We start from the raw sequence: 17,781 nt of genomic DNA, 5'->3' as shown, positions 1-17,781 counted from the left end.
AATGAAAGGAGCTTCTGTCTTTTCAAAAATTGATCTTCGATCAGGGTATCATCAGCTAAGGATTTCTGAAAATGATATCTCTAAGACAGCATTCCGGACACGTTTTGGGCACTATGAATTTACTGTGGTACCATTCGGGTTAACAAATGCGCCAGCCGTATTCATGAATCTTATGAACAGTGTTTTCCGTCAGTATCTTGATAAATTTGTACAAGTCTTTTTAGATGATATTCTCATCTATTCCAAGAATGAAGAAGAGCATAAAGAGCATTTGCGGTTAGTACTGTCCTGCCTTAGAGAACGTCAGTTATACGGAAAACTGTCCAAGTGTTCCTTCTTTCAGGAAAAGATTCATTATTTGGGTCACATCATATCAGGTGAAGGGATTTCAGTAGATCCTGAGAAGGTAAAAGCAATCATGGAATGGCCAATACCGAAAAATGCACATGAGATACGAAGCTTTATGGGCTTAGCAGGTTATTACCGGAGATTTGTGGAGGGATTCTCCAAAATCGCAAAGCCAATCACAACCCTCCAGCGTAAAGGTGTTAAGTATGAGTGGACCGAGGAATGTAATAATGCATTCTCTGAACTCAAAAGACTACTCACCAGTGCACCAATCCTAAGAGTCCCTGATATGGGCAAGGACTTTACGGTATGTACTGATGCATCCAAGCAAGGGCTGGGTGCAGTGTTAATGCAGGACAGGGGAGTGATAGCTTATGCTTCCAGAAAGCTAAAACCTCATGAAGAACTCTATGCTACTCACGATTTAGAATTGGCCGCTGTAATGCTAGCTTTAAAGATCTGGAGACACTATCTGGTGGGACGACATTTTACACTTAAAAGCGACCATCAAAGTCTACAATATTTGTTCACCCAAAGAGACTTAAATGCCAGGCAAAGGCGATGGAGTGAATTCCTAAGTGAATATGACTTCGGAATATCATATATTAAGGGAAAAGAAAATGTAGTAGCCGATGCCTTAAGCAGGAGACCCCGGATATTTTCTCTCATACCCATTAAAGTGGATTTAAGACAACGAGTACTAGATCGTCTTATAAAAGACAGTTGGTATTTAAAGGTGAGGGCAAGTCTTGAGGGGATTAAGACAAAAGAATCTAAGTTCGAGGGTTATGAATTAGAAAGCGATGGGATCTTGCGATTCCATGGAAGGATGTACATTCCTGATGATAAAGATCTTCGAGATACCATCCTCAGGGAAGCTCACAAAGCCGTATATTGTGCTCATCCTGGAGTAGGGAAAATGTATGCGGATACCAAGAAACTCTTCTTTTGGGCAGGCATGAAGCGTGATATCGCTCAATTTGTTGCAAAATGTATGGAATGTCAGCAAGTAAAGGTAGATCATTGTCACCCAGCGGGTCTCTTACAACCCCACGACATACCTATGTCTAAATGGGAGACCATCTCTATGGATTTTATCACTGGACTACCTCTTACTCCTCAAAGACACAATGCCATTCTGGTAGTGGTGGATAAATTAACAAAAAGCGCCCATTTTATTCCAGTAAGAGATACTTATGATGTTGCTGACGTAGCTCGAGTATTCTTAAACGAAATTATCAGATTTCATGGAGTACCTAAGAAGATTATATCCGATAGAGATTCGCGATTCACTTCCAGATTCTGGACGTGCATGCAGACAGCCTTAGGTACTCAGCTAAATTTAAGCACGGCTTACCATCCTGAGACTGATGGGCAGACTGAAAGAGTAAATCAAGTACTTGAAGACATGTTGCGGATGTATGTAATGGATCAACAATCCCACTGGGAAAAGTATTTACCCTTGGTGGAATTCGCATACAACAACAGTTACCACAGTTCGATTGGGATGCCTCCATTTGAAGCTTTATATGGCAGACCGTGCAGAACACCGTTAAGTTGGGACAGGTTAGAAGATCGAGTAATAATAGGGCCAGAATTAATCCATGAAATGGAAGCGCAGGTCAGACAGATTAGACAGCGATTAAAGGAAGCACAGGATAGACAAAAGAGTTATGCTGATGCTCACCGAACTGATAGGAGGTATGAAGTAGGGGACCAGGTCTTCGTCCGCATCAAGCCAAATAAAAGTACTATTCGATTCGGAAAAGGGACAAAGCTGTCACCCCGATTTATAGGACCGTTTAAAATCGTGGAAAGAGTTGGACCTGTTGCCTATCGTCTTGCCCTGCCACCTCACCTGCATAGAATTCATAATGTATTTCATGTTTCTGTGTTACGACATTATGTAGCTGATCTATCTCATAACATCCAGTGGAAAGAATTGCAGGTATCGGACGAGGGAGTCATAACGGTCGAACCGTTACGTATACTGGAACGTAGAGTCCGACAGCTGAGGAACCGCCTGGTGGACCAAGTTAAGGTCCAGTGGGACAAGTATAGTCCTGGATCAACGACTTGGGAAAATACAGAAGACATATGTCAGAGATACCCTAGTTTATGTCCATTTTGAAGAACTTTACACTATGTTTAGTATATATTTACTTCACCTTTGTCAGAGAACCAAAAACATTTGAATGATTAGTGATAAACATGAAACTTTGCGGCATAATATATGTTTAAATTCCTGCTGGTACGTGGATACCAAAATAATATGTGTTTAATTCCTGCTGGTACATGGATACCAAAACAATATATGTGATTATATTACTAAATTATAAATGTTGAAGTAAAGATAAGACCGTCAAATGATCTTACTTCGGGTAGAAATTGAAACAATATAAATCTGTTTTATTTTATGCATGTCAAAATGAGCAACTGAAATAAAAGACAGGAAGTGAATACATCCTATAGAAAAGTCAGAATACATGCATAGAAAATAACAAAATTCTGTTATGCTATAGTATCATATGTAGATAATACATAAGTTATTTCGAACATGCTGATGCACATTTTACAAATGCTGGGTAAGTGTAAGATTGCAGATAAACTTGCAGATAAACTATGATTGCAGATAATTGATCCAATTTTCGAGATGACCACGTGATGACAGAACTCAGATCAGTTAAAGTTCAAAGTGATTCTATGATAGGGTAGTAGCCCTGATACTACTGGAGGGGTGGAGGTGTTACCCACCGTTTATCCTCCGAAACCTGGAGTCATGGGAGGACTGTGCGAGTCACGTTCCCCTAGACGTGTGATGATGACTGTCGGATGCCTACTGGGAATCAGGTCGGTATAGCCGACGCTGTTACCTTCGTGTTATGAATGGTTAGGTCAGTAAATTGACGCCATGGCATACTCTAGTAGAGGATGGATAGGATGGGAGCAGAAGAGATTAGGAAGGATAGGATGAGTTTGAATAGCTTGGGGACCTGGATAGAAAAGGTCATTAAAACCTTGAACCTAAAAGCTCTAACTTCGGGACGAAGTTTTCAGAAGGGGGAGTGTATGTAACAACCCTGCTAAATTAATCTATCTTATAAAGTTTTAAACTCTATAATAAAACCAATTATGTGGAAATTTAAAAAAAAAAAAACTATAAGTATGATAAGTTTATATATATATAATTTAAATTTAAAACATATATAAGTTTAAACTTTATAATATATATAACTTAACCATGTAATATATATATATATATTAATATTACAAAACATGTAATTGAACTTTATAAAGTATGTATATATATATCTAACTTTGTATAAAGTATAATTGTGATAAAGTATAAATAAAACTTTATATATAATGTTATAAAGTATAAATGAGACTTTATATAAAGGAATGTTATAAAGTATGTAAATTAAAACTTTACAGATTATACGAAAGGTGTATATGCTAAGGTCCATAAATTGATTCATGATATTCTATGCAATAACCTACCTATGAGCCACCCCAGCCCATTAATAAAAGCGCGTCCGAACCAGCTGAGTATTGATTACAGAACGCAGAAGTCAGTGAAGAAATATCTGAGGGCCTTCAATGCATGGAAGGCGGTGGCTGCAAGTGGGGGCGGCGGCCACCGCCAGGCCAGGGAATAAATAGCGGAGGCCTGAACCTGGAGGAGGGGGCAGAAAAACCAGAGGGGTGTAAATTCGTCAACAGGAAACCAGGAGAAGAGACTTTCAGTGGAAGAGCTTTGAGTGATCTGAGTTCTGGGCACGGAGGGACAGAGAGCCTCTGTGGAGAGCTTTCTGGATTGAGCAACCAGGTTGCTCTGTCTGGTTGGGTGGTATTGGCCATCTCGAAATTGAATCAAATCAGTCAGCAGTTCAGGATCGCCAGTTCAGTAACAGAATCGGAAGTCCGCCAGCAGTTCAGGTAGGTGCAGCTTACAGTTTTATGCATTATTGTTTTCAAATTTTATGTGTATTTATATGGTTGCTGTAAATTCGAAATTAGGTCACTACAGACAACCTTTAAATCTTGGCCCTATTTCCCTGACGTAGTCCTCAGATCTGCCCTCTGAACCTCAACACAGGCCTATTCCAACCTCTTCTCACTGCTGTTCAGAGTATTTTGGAGTTAAATTCAATCACTGTGGAAGAGAAAATAATTTCTGGGTTGATATATCATCAATTTTTTACAGAGAAATGTGGATAAAACTTGTGTTTCAGGTGATACATCATTTGGCCAAAAAAGCTTGAAGGCTTAGGGCCTCAGGTTTTGTTTTCTAACCTCTATTTCTTTCACTGTCCAATACATTAAGCTAATTAATTTAAGCAGTGACATTAACCACATTGACAAAGATAATCACTGAGTAAAAAACTACAATTTGAATGACTGTCTCCTTGCTTTCTGAAGTTTAATCATAACGGAAATTTGGATCTAAAGTCAATATTTTCTGAGAAACAATTGATTGGGAACTGTTGACATATTTTTCCTTAGTTTGACATCTAAGGATTACTGTTGTCCCAAAATAATAAGCTACTGTCATAAACATTATTTCTGAAAAATAGTACTGTTACTTCATTCTGAAAGTGAATATTTTTTGCTGCAAGGTTTGGCATGGTTAGTAGCGTCAATTATAAACACTTATTTTCTAAATTCTGAATTTAGATTACACATATCAAATTGAATATTTTGGGATTGTTTTACATACTTGCATTAATTTGGTTCATTGCTGTCCCTAAAGAACTCACTGTTGTTTTAAATGCAAATCTCTGAAAATTTAGTGCTTGAAGGTGACTGTTTTCATATCAACAAGGTTCGGTATGGTTATTGGCATTAAAATCTAAGTTCCGGATCTGAATTGCATGCACAATAACTCACTGATTGGATATTGATATCTATGCCTTGGTATTATTGTCATTTTTGTTTCATCACTAATATCTATTTGTGAATGATAACTTTACATTAGCACTTGAAAAAATCTAATTTGAAGGCTTGTAGATATAATTAGATCTCAGTTTTTTTTTTGAGTAATCATTGGCATTATCTTGGAAAATCCTAAGGAGAGTGTTGATCTTGAAGAATTGTCATTGAATATAGGTTGGGTAAATGATTTAATTCTCTAGTTCTCTTGACATTAACATCATTGGTTTATGGTTATTTTGGCATATTAGTGATCTTTTTTTAAGAGGCGTTATTTACTTGAATGATTACATCTTTGGCACCTTTGTATCCTATTTGCATTTGTCTTGTGTAAGATTGTCTTCATTAAGTACTCTTGTCTTAAGACTAATCAATACTAAGTACTTGAACCATAAACGATCTTACCTCAAGACTATTCACTCACCCCTTTGCTAATCGCATCTTGTATCTCTTTTCTTCATAATAACATTTTCATCCAAGCAACAATTATCCATCCAATACTTGTCCTAAATTTACTCAGCAAGATAGTTGACTCCATAAGGCACTAGTATCAATCGTCTAAATCTAATCTAATCCTTTAAAATCTTGCTTAATCTAAAACAAGTATTTGGTCGCTTAACTGTCTCCCGGATTGGTTGGTTCCCAACTAGTCCTTCCATCCATTTCCGTAGGGTCTACCCCCTTAGTCTGCTGTTGGGAGACAACTTAAACAGAGAGATTGGGGATCAGGGTGACAACCCCTGATCTGAGCTGTTGTCGCGATGCGTAGACATTCTGTACGACAGCACGTCTCTACTATGTTTGATAATTAAATATTCTGGAAGAATATTTCGTTATCAAGTATTTTCATCTTTCTCCTATCACAAGCATTTAGAAGAATTGTATGTTGTTAATATTGGAATTAGCACTTCGAGAAATCTTTGAAATCTCTAGATAACGTACATGTAAATGGTTTGAGTCATTGATCATCCATTTAAAATAAATCCTCATTTAGATGCTTTAGCATAGTTCCCAAGCCTAGAACTGTCTACAAAGAAACAACATCATGCAGCAAGAATGAGTTAAGGAGGAAATGTCTTTGCTTCATTTGCAAGTAACCTTGGGGGCTTGACCACTCATGCTTGAGTGACACTAAGGATATGACAAAGGTAGATCAGGAGGAGATTCCATTTGACCCTTTTGAGAAGGATTCTTCTTCTATAGTTGAGTCCGTTGATTTTCACGAGGATACGTTTGAGGAGCATGAGCAATCGTAGATTCGTATGGAGATAACAACTCTGATATGCATCCATGTTTAATGGATGAGTATGATGAGCAATAGATTGTACCCATGAGTGAAGAAAATGGAGGAGGAGACATTCAAGGTGATGAGCTACCATTGGTGATCCTGCAGGGAGAGCACATAAAGGAGCATGAGTCAGATGAGGATGTTATGCATGATGAGTTATTTGTGGAGAGACAATTAGAGGCTCATGTTAAGGCCATGATGGAGGAGGATGAACAACCATCTTTGGGGCCAACCATTGATGAGGAGCAGATAGATGAATAGGCAGCCAGCATGGCTGCAATACTTTCAGATGCTAGTTGCCAGGAGGAGATGAAGCGTATCAAGACATACCTTACGACAATGAAGAAGCAAATATAGTCACTCCAAGGCATTATCTTATAGGAGGTCAATACATTCGAGGAGCTTCGAGTGGCATGTCACAGGTCAGGGGCCAAGCTATCTAGCATTGAGGAATAATTAACATCCCTAACTAGGTAGCCAATGGAGTATATTCCGGAGTTGCAGAGTAGCCCTTTTCAAGAATACATAGATTAGGCTTGCAACAGTACTAGCCTTCTTTATATATTGGGGAGAGTGGGGCAGAGTTGCCGAGATAGATAATGTTGGTTGATCGGGAAAAGCAGCATGAGTTGACTGTGGAGCAACATTGACATGGTGGACCTACTCCATGCACAAATATTCATGCATCTGATCCTTCCCATGGGATGGATTGGCAGGAGATTATGAGTTGGTACTCTATTGATGGGATGACTCTTAGGAGGTTATTCTTAGCTAGGGGTATAACACAACAAAGTGGTATCATAATCCACAGGTCTTAGGGCTTAGGTGACATTGGGATCTAGGCGGATCTATCGATGATAGGATTGGTTGGAGGTTTGTTTTGGATTCAGGTATTGAGGGATCCGTTTATACTTTGGTGGCACAGAGGCATGGTTTAGCCTAGTGGTTCATATGGGATCCTGGTATTAGTGTGCAAATGCCTTTGTTATGGACAGATACAGATTGCTTGAGGGCAAGCAATCTTGGGGCGGGAGGACTTGTAATGTCCCCATTTTCAGTTTCCTCTATAGTACAACCAAGATGGATTTCCAGGGTATGTGATGGCCAGGCCACAGGAGCAGGATTACATCATCAGGGGTCCCAGAGGGGTTTTGAGGAGTTTTATGGGGTCTGACGACATTCGCTTGGCATATTCCATCATCAGGGTTAGTTCCACACAACTTGCTTTTGGTTCCGTTGCATTCCGATAATTCTCGTAAAATGGGGTTATTATTGAGCCTAACTTAATTAATTATGCTTAAGGTGGCATTTTGGGAGGAATATTTGATGGAACACCTTAGTGTAATAGCTCGTTGGAACCGGAATGAGAAGATCTCCAGGATAGGATGACGATTAACGACTTCCAACAACCAAAGAAAGTATGGTGGACAATTTACCATTTTCCCGCATTAAAAGTGACTTTAATTAGGCAGTTAATTAAATGAAAGAAGGGGAAAATGATCAATTGAAGGAAAAAGGCCAAAGATGACTTAAGTGAAATAAAATAAAATTAAATCTCATTTGGATGAAGTCAAGGGGGAGCTTCTAGAATAATACTAAAATAATCAAAATAAGATGCTTCTAGAAGAATGGAGATCTATCTATCGAGTCTTTAAAAGGAGGAGGAGGAGATCATTTGGGACATCTTGGATTGGAGAATTTTCTTTGGAGAGTTTCTGGAACTTGGGTTTTAGGATCATAAAGCCCCAGGACGAAAACCCTTGGGTTTCCTTCTGTGTGCTGGACAGAACCCCATCTCACCTTTGAGGAGATTTCATCCAGAAATCTCACAAAGCTTCAGAGTTATCAACAGATTGGAGTGGGGATCACACATATCTCCAATTTGGGCATTATTTCCAGTGGCAGTTTTGGAGGCCAGAACCAGCATTGCAACATCAGTTCTTGGAGGCTGTATTGTCTATTTTGGAGCAGATCTTCAACCATTATCAACCATCTCAGATATTTGCCATTGTTTCTCAGGTTTTGATCCAAATTTGGCATGTAATATCTTATTCCAGTAAATAAAATAAGGCTGATTTTTTGATCAATATTTCCTGTGTATTTCTTGCTGAGTTGTTGCAAAGTGCCATGATGTAAATTCTGTTGCAAATTATTTGTGAAATTTTTTGAAGAATGCTAAAAAAGAAAAAATGATTGAAATTTTAGGAAATAAATAAATTGGGATACTACAGTGCCAAATCCTAATGAACCAATGACAAGTTAGACCTAAAGAATGGAGATGATATATAAGGGGTTTATAATGTGACGCGGAGAGTGTCAAGTATGGTGTAAGGGAAAATGAACACACTACTCATTCTAGGTTTTCTAAGTAGTGCCCCTCCTATGACCTTAAGGCTTCAAGGGAGGTCCCACTATACGAGGGCTAAGGATTAACCCCCCTAGTAATGTGAGAGAACAAATTTATAGTTAAGATCTGTTAGTCTTCTAGATCACACCTTTACCCATACTAAATTTTCAAAACAACAAGTATAAACACCCGATTGCAAAATGATCAAAGTACTTGTTGAGTAGTAGCCCACCTTCATTTAAGAGGAATGCTGGGTGGTGAGAGTTGCATGGCTGATACAGATGGTGAGGCATATGGCATATGATCATTAAGGAGTGAATGATAAGGGCTGCTGGTTGGCTGGCTGTCAAATGTCAGAGAAATTTTTTCTCCTATGGGGTTACCCATTTTGGTGGGTAACAAGTCTCAAGTTAGCCTATCAATCCATAGGTTTGTGTGATAATGGTGGTTGTGGAGTGGGAATGACTTTAGGGCAAGGTGCCATAGCCATGTGACCAGCTAATGGAGGTCCAACATCCTAAGTGTATAGATGTAAAGAGGGAGAAATCATGGAGGCATGAGTTACCCCTTTCCTCAGCCTACATTTTCCATCACTCTGGCATGCCTTTCACTTTTACATGATTTGCTTTGATTTGGGTGCATAGCTCAGGAGCCCAAGCTTGCTTTTGAGACTTTACATTACCCCTTTAGGATGAATCATTTTATTGCTCATCAGGGTTAGGATAGTACATGAGTTCATTTTATAGATGAAGCATCACGTGCTTGAGAAATTGGGTGATGGCTAATGAGGGGGGTAGAGCTCATGTTAGGCTTTTTCCCATGTGCTAATCAAATGTCCCAACCATCTTTTGCATTTTATCTTTTTCTTTCATTGTGGCTTTCTTATGCTTTTATCTTTCTTTTAGCTACATCAACCTCCAGGGAAAAGTTTTCCGACCCAGACTCAAGGATGAGGATGAAAAGGTGCCAATCCCAATGACCAATGACCACCAGCTCGAAGAATGGAGATGAAATAATGGGAAAGATGGAAAGTGGTAAGTATGGAATATCATGGACACACTACTTCAATCAGAGTCTCCCCAATAGTGTCCTTCCTAAAACCCTAAGGCCTCAAAGGAGGTCCCATTGGACTAGAGTCAAAGACTAACCTCCTAGGTGAAGTGAGGGAACAAGAATACAATCAAGATTGGTCAATCATTTAGTTTGCCCCTTGATCCATATTAATATGCCCATAACATTAAGTGAAAGCACATGATTACAAAATGGTTAAAGTACCTATCGATGGATGACCCACCTTCCTTCAAGAAGGAATGCTAGATGGGAAAGAGAAATCTAATCAGAGCAAGAAGTGGAGGATCCTGGCATCATAGGGCTGCTGGCTGGCTGGCTGTCTAAGGAGGAGAAAAAAGTTCTCCTCAGGCTTGCTCACTTTTTGGTGGGTAACATGCCCTAAGGGCTGAAACTTTGTTGTATTGAAATCCTCTTGAATGGTATTTACTTTCTTGAGCTTCCTTTTGAATTGGGTTGAAAAGAACTGAAACATTTGTTTCTGTAAATTGATATTTCAGATTTAGACCTAAAGATGAAAATTTGCCATAAATAGATTTGGGAAACCTGCCCTAAGGCTGAAAGTGCATAGGAAATAGATCTCGGAAAACTCAAGGTTAAGGTGAAATTTCTGAATTTGCAGTAAAAGTCGGACTCTTAAAATTTCCATGTGATATCAGATAATCTCAAAGATTTCTACATGGACGTAGATCTACAATTTTCTTTTTGACTTGTGGTAGTTATTATTATGCTGTATCAGCTCTTTCCATGAAAGAAGGTAGTTAATATGATATCTTAAGCTATGAAATTTCTAGGTTGGCGAATGTAGAAAAATGCTTAACAAAATCTATCAAGATCTATGATAATTACACTTTCTTGCAAAATAATTGAATTTTTGTGTGCCAATTAATCGGCTTGGCTTTATTGCAGAATATTTGTATGATAACTTTTCCAGTTTTCTATGTGGTGTTTATGCCTACTTCTTGAGCTTCAGCTCTTACATCATGATGTAGCGTGAAAGCTATATTATTAAGTTAACCTTTATGAACTAATTACTAATGGATTTGACAGTGATAACTTGATGGAGATTGAGATTTTATCCCTATTAAATACAATTGATGACATTTTCTTGAAATTCATTGAATTTTTTCGTATAACTTTTCAGTATTTTTTCTTCTGTGTAATGAAGGTTTGGGATAATTTTAATTACAGCAACCCCTTCAATATAATGCGTCTCCCCAAATAGCATCTGAAGATCTTGGTGGGTTAAATCTCCACAATATATACATGCCTAGCAGTTTGCTAAGTAACTCAAGCTACCAAAGGTCAACAAGGTGGGACATTTCCCTAAAGGATAATGTGATGATAATGTATTCTTGGCCAAATGCTTCTCTCTGAAACCTGCACTGAGGCAAATAAAGAAGGGATAATGTCATGTTGAAATTTAAACAAGAAAAAGTGATGAATCCGTACTGTATTATAAAGTTGTAATGCATTAAATGATTTTATGCCAGTGTTAGTCAAATGTTTTGCAGCTTCAGAAAATCTTGTTAGCAGCAATAATTCACATTGCATAGCTTGAGATGTTCGAACCTTAGTCTTGCCCACTGAATCTCTGGAAAAACTCCTTAATAATGATGAGTCATGACCTAAAAGGGGATTAGACTTTCTATTGTTTCCAATATGCCTAATCTGTTATTTAGACATTTTAGATTTGCTTTCTTCTTGATGAATCTAAGAAATTTTCCCTATGTGTATGTCTTCCACATATTTCCAGTCAGTATTTTCACATTTAAATCTTTTTTTTTCAAAATGCAGGTCTGTGCAGCAGTCCAAGTCACAGGTTTTTCACTCTGTTTACATGGGGCAGCAAGGATCACCCACAAAGCTCAAAGAGTAGTCTCTATTGCTAGCCAATGGCATGCATTGGTGACCTGTCAATCACATGACATTTCTGAATCGGAAACTGAAAGCATGACTGAATCACATGCTGTAGATGTTGATGGAATGTGCCTTTCGCCAACTGAATATGGAAGTGATATGGAATTAGATGCTGATGTCTTCACTATTGTTTCCTCAAAATATGAATCTTCTTCCTTTCAGAAGAGACAAGCTGTTGGTGAGTGACAACTTACATTGCCTGCACCTTTTGGGAGGTCTAACCCATTTAGATTGCTTCTCTTGCTTTATTGTTAGTTTTATTCTGCATTAGTGTTCATCTCAGTATCATCCCTTAGGCCATGGATGTGAAAATTTGTCCCTAAAAATGTTCTTAATGTATAGGCTGGTGTCACAATAAAGGTCCATCTTTTTAACATTTTGCATCCTGGATTTAGCAAAAAAAAACCATCAAATATGTTTTTGCTGTTGAAGGAAGCCGGTTAATTTAGGGGTGCAGGACATGATGTCAATATTTCTGGTGAAGAGGTAGGTCTTGCATATATTGTCAAAGATAATGTAAAATAACACACTAAATATTTAACGGAGCTTTTCTTTTAACAAAAAAAATGGAAAAAAAATCCTTTTTCTGGTAGCTTGGTTCTCTAGACTTGTAGGAAGTGTTTTTCAGCAGTAACTGTTGTCGCCTAAAGTGTACACCTAAGGCACACACTCAGAACATGGGATGTCACTCTAAATCCCTATTCACTCTGTTTAGACTCTCTCCTAGCTAAGTCAATGGGGGTAGTCCCTAAGGATGATAAATGAAGGAAAACTTGTTGAAGCAACAACTTAAGAGATTTAAGGGAAAGGCAATTATTATTGGTGTAACTTGATTATTAATTAAAGCAAGTGTATATAAATGCAATTGAGATCAATAAGGCAGATACAAGATATAAATATGGTAGACCAGTGCCTTTAACAATGCTCAATGTGAATGAAAGTACTTGCAAGGAAGTAGATACTCCAAGTCACAAAAATAACAATGCTGCAAGAAGTGTTAGAAATGGCAGAATATCACATATGAGCAGATAAAAAATAACTTGCACAACAGAAATAACTTATACTTTCAAGAAAATGCTCAAGATAAGAATGACAACATAGATTGACAATGAGCAATATAACCAAAGATGAGTACAAGAACAATGCTGTCATGTCCCTTCCCAAATGAATTTGTAACAGGTTTTTGTCTCTCCCCAATTTTGTACAAATTTTGTTAAGAAAAGGACCCAAGCAATTTTGACTTAGGGACTTAGGAGAAATGAAGGCTGGATTAATTTGCTAGTGGAAGGTGGGGGGCCTCCCACGTGGGAAAATGCATTGGGCAATTCGAATTGCCTTGGAGGGAAATCGTATGGCTGTTGGAGGGGCCCACATGAGGAAAAGGGAGGCCCACGAAGTCATAAGGAGGAAGAGCTCCTCACTTGGGGATTCATTCATACTTGCACATCGAAATCACTTGACTGTTTGCTCGAGCTGCTTAGCCGAGTCAACTGGCTGTTTAGCCACGAATCTCTCAAGCGGGAGATTCAACCTTACCTTTAGGGGACTACGAGTGCCACCCTAGGAAGGCATTTTCAAAGCACCTTGAGGAGTACCGGGGAAGATGCACAACCAACACACTCAGCCACAATCTAGCAGTGCGTATTTCTGGGCCAGCAGAGAGGGGAACACACAGTTGTGATCAGAGCTTCATTGGGCCAACACTTGATTGGAGGAACTTGGAGAGTTGAAGGATATCAGGAGGCCAGCCTTGGGGAGGAGTTTTGGAGCAGGTGAGTGCAGCAATTGGGCAGTTCGAAACTCAGCCTTGGAGGATTGCGTAGAGGGCCAGACTGGGCATCACGCGGGCCTTGTGGGTGAGAGCAATAACATGGGAATTACATCAGGGAAGGGAGGAAATTCATAAGGGATCACATCTTGGTGATTTGGGGCAGTTTTGGAGAGCTTTCCCAACATCATTTAGATAGGCCGAGTTTGCCAGCTTGAGCAGAAGGACAGGCTCCTTGGGGGTCAAATTTCAGGAGTCTGAACTAGGCCAAACCCTTCCTGGGTTTTGGTGGGTTTTTGCTGAGGATCAGGGAGCTGAAGTTTCATAATTTTCTGAGCACGGGAAGCAGTGATTCCAACACTTCCTTTCCAGCAAACAACACAGTTTCTGGGCAGCGTAGATCAGTTCTGGAGCAGCAGTTGGGCAGCCCTCAGATCATCATTTGCTCACTTGGGTTTTGTCACGCTTGTCCTTGGAGACAAGCCCAGGTGCACCATTCCATTCACTGTTGTATTTGCCCATGATGATTTAATAAAATGGCTCAGAAGTTCTCTATTTCCAGCGTTTTCATGGGTGTATGGTGATTGTTTCTCATTTCTGATTGCTGGTTTGTCTGCTTGCTTTGTTTATCACTGAATTTCCTAGTTAGGAACATTACAAATGCTATTATATTGCAAGGAAGATATAATGCCCACAATGATAGCAATGCCACAAGAGATGAAAAATTAGAAGGATGAAATGCAAAAGTAAACTAGGTGGAATGCAAAATCGTGGTTGATTTTAATTAAAATGCCTAATCTAGATGAAACCCTCTTCTCAATTGTTTTGAAGCTAGTATCAAATGTATGTTTTGGAGAGAAACCCATGGAAAGATCGCTGAGGCTATATTAACAATACCTTCCTTGGATTTCTAGCCACCCGAGTGCCTCCGACGTTGCAGGGATTGTGACCCTAACGACTGCAAAGTCACTGTGTTAACCACAAGTCAGGGTCTGAACTTCGCAAATTAGATCAAGAAGGTGGCCCTAACTTTCTTTCAACCAAGATTAGGCTTGGATGTTAATATTAAGGATGCACAACGAGATCTAAAATGCAATTGTTTCAATTAGGAAAATATGCTTAAAAACCAAGATATATGCAATAGTACTTAAAACACAAGGTAATTAGCTTATGATAAAGACTAATGTGATTTAATGAAGCAATTAAAGATGCAATTAGATTTAGAGCAATGTATCAAATGCCTTAGATTGACAATGTTCTTTAAGATTTTCTTTACTTATTAGACAATTGAACAAGTAGAGAAATATAGAGAAACTTAAGATTATTAGATGGCAAATGAGATTGCTAACAATGATTTTGAGAGACTACTTAAAAATCTTTAAATGTAAAAGATGCAAGACTGTAAATATCTCAAGTCTACTTGGATCAAGTAGCAGTGCAAAGAAATGCAAGTTAAAAATACAATTAGAATGAAAATGCAATTAAACTATATTAGAAATGCAAATGCAAGAGGACCAAGTTAGTGAGTTAGTAGATTTTCCCTTTTAAATAAGGAGAGAACGATGCCTTGGAATAGTATTCCAAGCTTGTTAGTTTTTGTAGCATTGGAGGTGTTCTAGTCTCGAAACTTTGTGGAGAGGCTAAAACACAGGATTTCTCCATAACCCACAAATCGTCTATGGAAATTCCACTTAGAAGTGTCTTAATTAGATTATTAGCCTATTTTTAAATATTTCCTAAGTCTAAACTTAGGAAAAGGGGTTGATTAATCAATATTAATTGAAAAATGTGTGAATCATCTAGAAACTCACACGAATCGATCCAGAAGTGATCTCATCCATCGATTATGTTTTAATCTTGGAGGTTGGAGTCCCACAGTGAGATTATAAGAAGTTGATGGGTAGATGGAGAGATACACTTGACACTTGAGATCGATTTCCTTGGCAATTTGATTTCTCTAGAGAGTAACAACAGTTGTTGGAAGAGTTTGAGCCAGAGAAGGAAGCAGAGACAGAGAGGGGCAGGGAGAGTGAGTCCGGAGGAAGAGATTCCAGTTCCAGGGAGTAGCGTGTAGAGAGGCATAAATAGCCACAGAGAGGCTAATGTAGGGGCTGTGCAAAAGTTTCTAGAGGCAATTTGATTTTGTTGGAGAGAAGCTGAGTTTTAGTTCCAGAGGCCGGAAAGATTTTCCGGAGTGCCGGAGAGACAGTTTCTCAGTGAATATCAGATAGGATGGCTTGAGGAGTAGCTGTTTTAGGTAGAGCGTGGAAGTGATTGCGCTAGGGTGATGCAGGCCTGCGCAGAAGCTATTTGGACGACTCACTTGGAGTTGGCAGTCAGAGCCTGGATTGCTTGTGGGGTGAGGAAAATTCCTCACTAGATTTTTGCCAGTATTTTTCTCTATAGGATTAGCAGATTTTGGCATCTAGTTGTACTCAAAATTTCTCACTGCTACTTACTAATAAAAACCCTTAGCGGCTGTCAGTTTTCCCAAGTTGGGTTTTTCTGGGGACTTTCGTCCAAAAATAACGATGTTATATTTGTGTGTGTGTGCTAGTATTCTCTTAGTTTCCAGTTTATCTTCCACTGAATTTAATTTGGTGAAAATTGCAGTTGTGAATTATTTGTTGTTTGTGTGGGCAAACAAACTATTAATTGATTTACAGTTCAAAGAATAATTTCAATTGCTAATAATTGAAATTTTCACATGGTATTAGAGAGATTTTGATTAGACGGGGAAGCTAAGAAGCAGAGGTAGAAATTCGTTGTTCAGAGGGAGCAACAATATGAATTTGCTGGGGCTCGCAGTGCCTAGTCAGATGGCGCGAATCACTGAGCAAAGGTTCGATTTTCCAGTTGTAGTTGCAGGAAAGTTTGATTTGTCCGAAATAACGATTCTTGCAGGCAGAGGGAACAACAACTCAATATTATTGCTGGGCATATTTCTTGTATGGGTGCAAAAGGTTTTTGCAACAAGGTTGCTAGCGCAGAATTAGTGCTGGGTGGAAGAGAGTGCACACATAGAGGGAATTGCTCTGAGAGGGTTTCTAGTTTCAGAAATGCAAAATTTCCAGTTGCATTTAGCAGTAGCAGCTAGTAGGGCTATGAATTCTAGGAGGGAGTGCGAGTAGCAGAGCAACAACCAAGCAAGAGAGGAGATTCCTGTTTATTTTTTTCCCATTTTTTGAGTTTTGTAGATTTTGCAGCTTTGCAAAAAAGGCCGTATGAGATTGCCAAAGGAGGTTGTGGGAGTTAGCCAAAATGTAGATTTTGGAAGGAAATTGGCTTCCAGTTGCCGGAGACAGGTATCGGGGGAAGTGTGAGTTTCAAAGCGAAGAAAGCTCCCAGCAAGGGACAAGGCTTGAAAGGAGATGGTGGAGCACCAAATCTAGGTGGAGGTGGAGCTTGATACTTCAGTGTGTCAAGATGGGTAGGGTTTAGTGCAAATGCAGCAAGGATATTAGTTAGATCAATCCCAGTTGTTATAGCAGGACCATCCCTTTGCTACAGGAGCCCATAATATGATAGTAGTAGGTTTAGTGTCAGCAAGTGCAGTCAGTCATTCAGATGACAACTGCAGATCTTGTTGCAGTCAGTGCACGTGAGAGCTAGATGCAGTGACACAGACAATGCGAATTTCCCAGTTGCAGGATGTAGGTGCAGTTCTAGCTAGAAGATTCCTACCGCAGAACTATGTAGTCCAATTTCCAGGAGGACAATGCGAGTTGCCAAGAGGGAGCAGAGAGATTTCCCATAAGGAAATTGAGACTCAAAGGGGGTCTACTTTCAGATGGAGAAGCCCGATGGAAGCTAGTACTTCTGGATCTGGGGAGATTAGACTCATTTTTGCAGTAGTTGCAGCAGAGTGCGGAAGCATCATTAGAGTTGTAGCAGCAACAATATGAGTAGATCAGGTTTCGCCATGTATGCAACTATACCTCTAGGAGTGAGGTGGGGTGATATGGAGCTATAGTCCCAAAGCGGATGGGCAGGGTCCATTGAGGTGTCTTCCTCATGGATCATTACTTTGCTACGGGAGCCCATAGTATTCAGTAGTAGGATGGATTAGTGTCAGTTGATGCAGTCATATTCCAGAGTGATAGTAGTAGA

At 39.2% G+C, this 17,781-nt stretch overlaps 1 protein-coding gene across 2 annotated transcripts in view; it reads left to right on the top strand.

Annotated features, from left to right (window-relative positions):
- Positions 1–17,781, top strand: part of LOC149141689 (uncharacterized) — a 227,765-nt gene that overhangs the window by 78,022 nt on the left and 131,962 nt on the right. For both annotated transcript variants that reach the window (XR_016264117.1, XM_089446846.1), the window contains exon 3: positions 11,781–12,081. Coding sequence is in view for 1 of the 2 variants with exons in the window: in XM_089446846.1 (XP_089302972.1) it covers positions 11,781–12,081 (301 nt within the window). In the remaining variant the exon portion in view is untranslated. The remainder of the gene's footprint in view (positions 1–11,780; positions 12,082–17,781) is intronic.

This window comes from Pinus tabuliformis, chromosome X (genome assembly GCF_031772625.1).
Source record: "Pinus tabuliformis cultivar Carrire ecotype Pingquan chromosome X, CPIR1, whole genome shotgun sequence".
NCBI lineage: Eukaryota > Viridiplantae > Streptophyta > Pinopsida > Pinales > Pinaceae > Pinus > Pinus tabuliformis.
The sequence above is the reverse complement of the archived record's forward strand: the minus strand, read 5'-3'. Positions and strand labels throughout refer to the sequence as shown.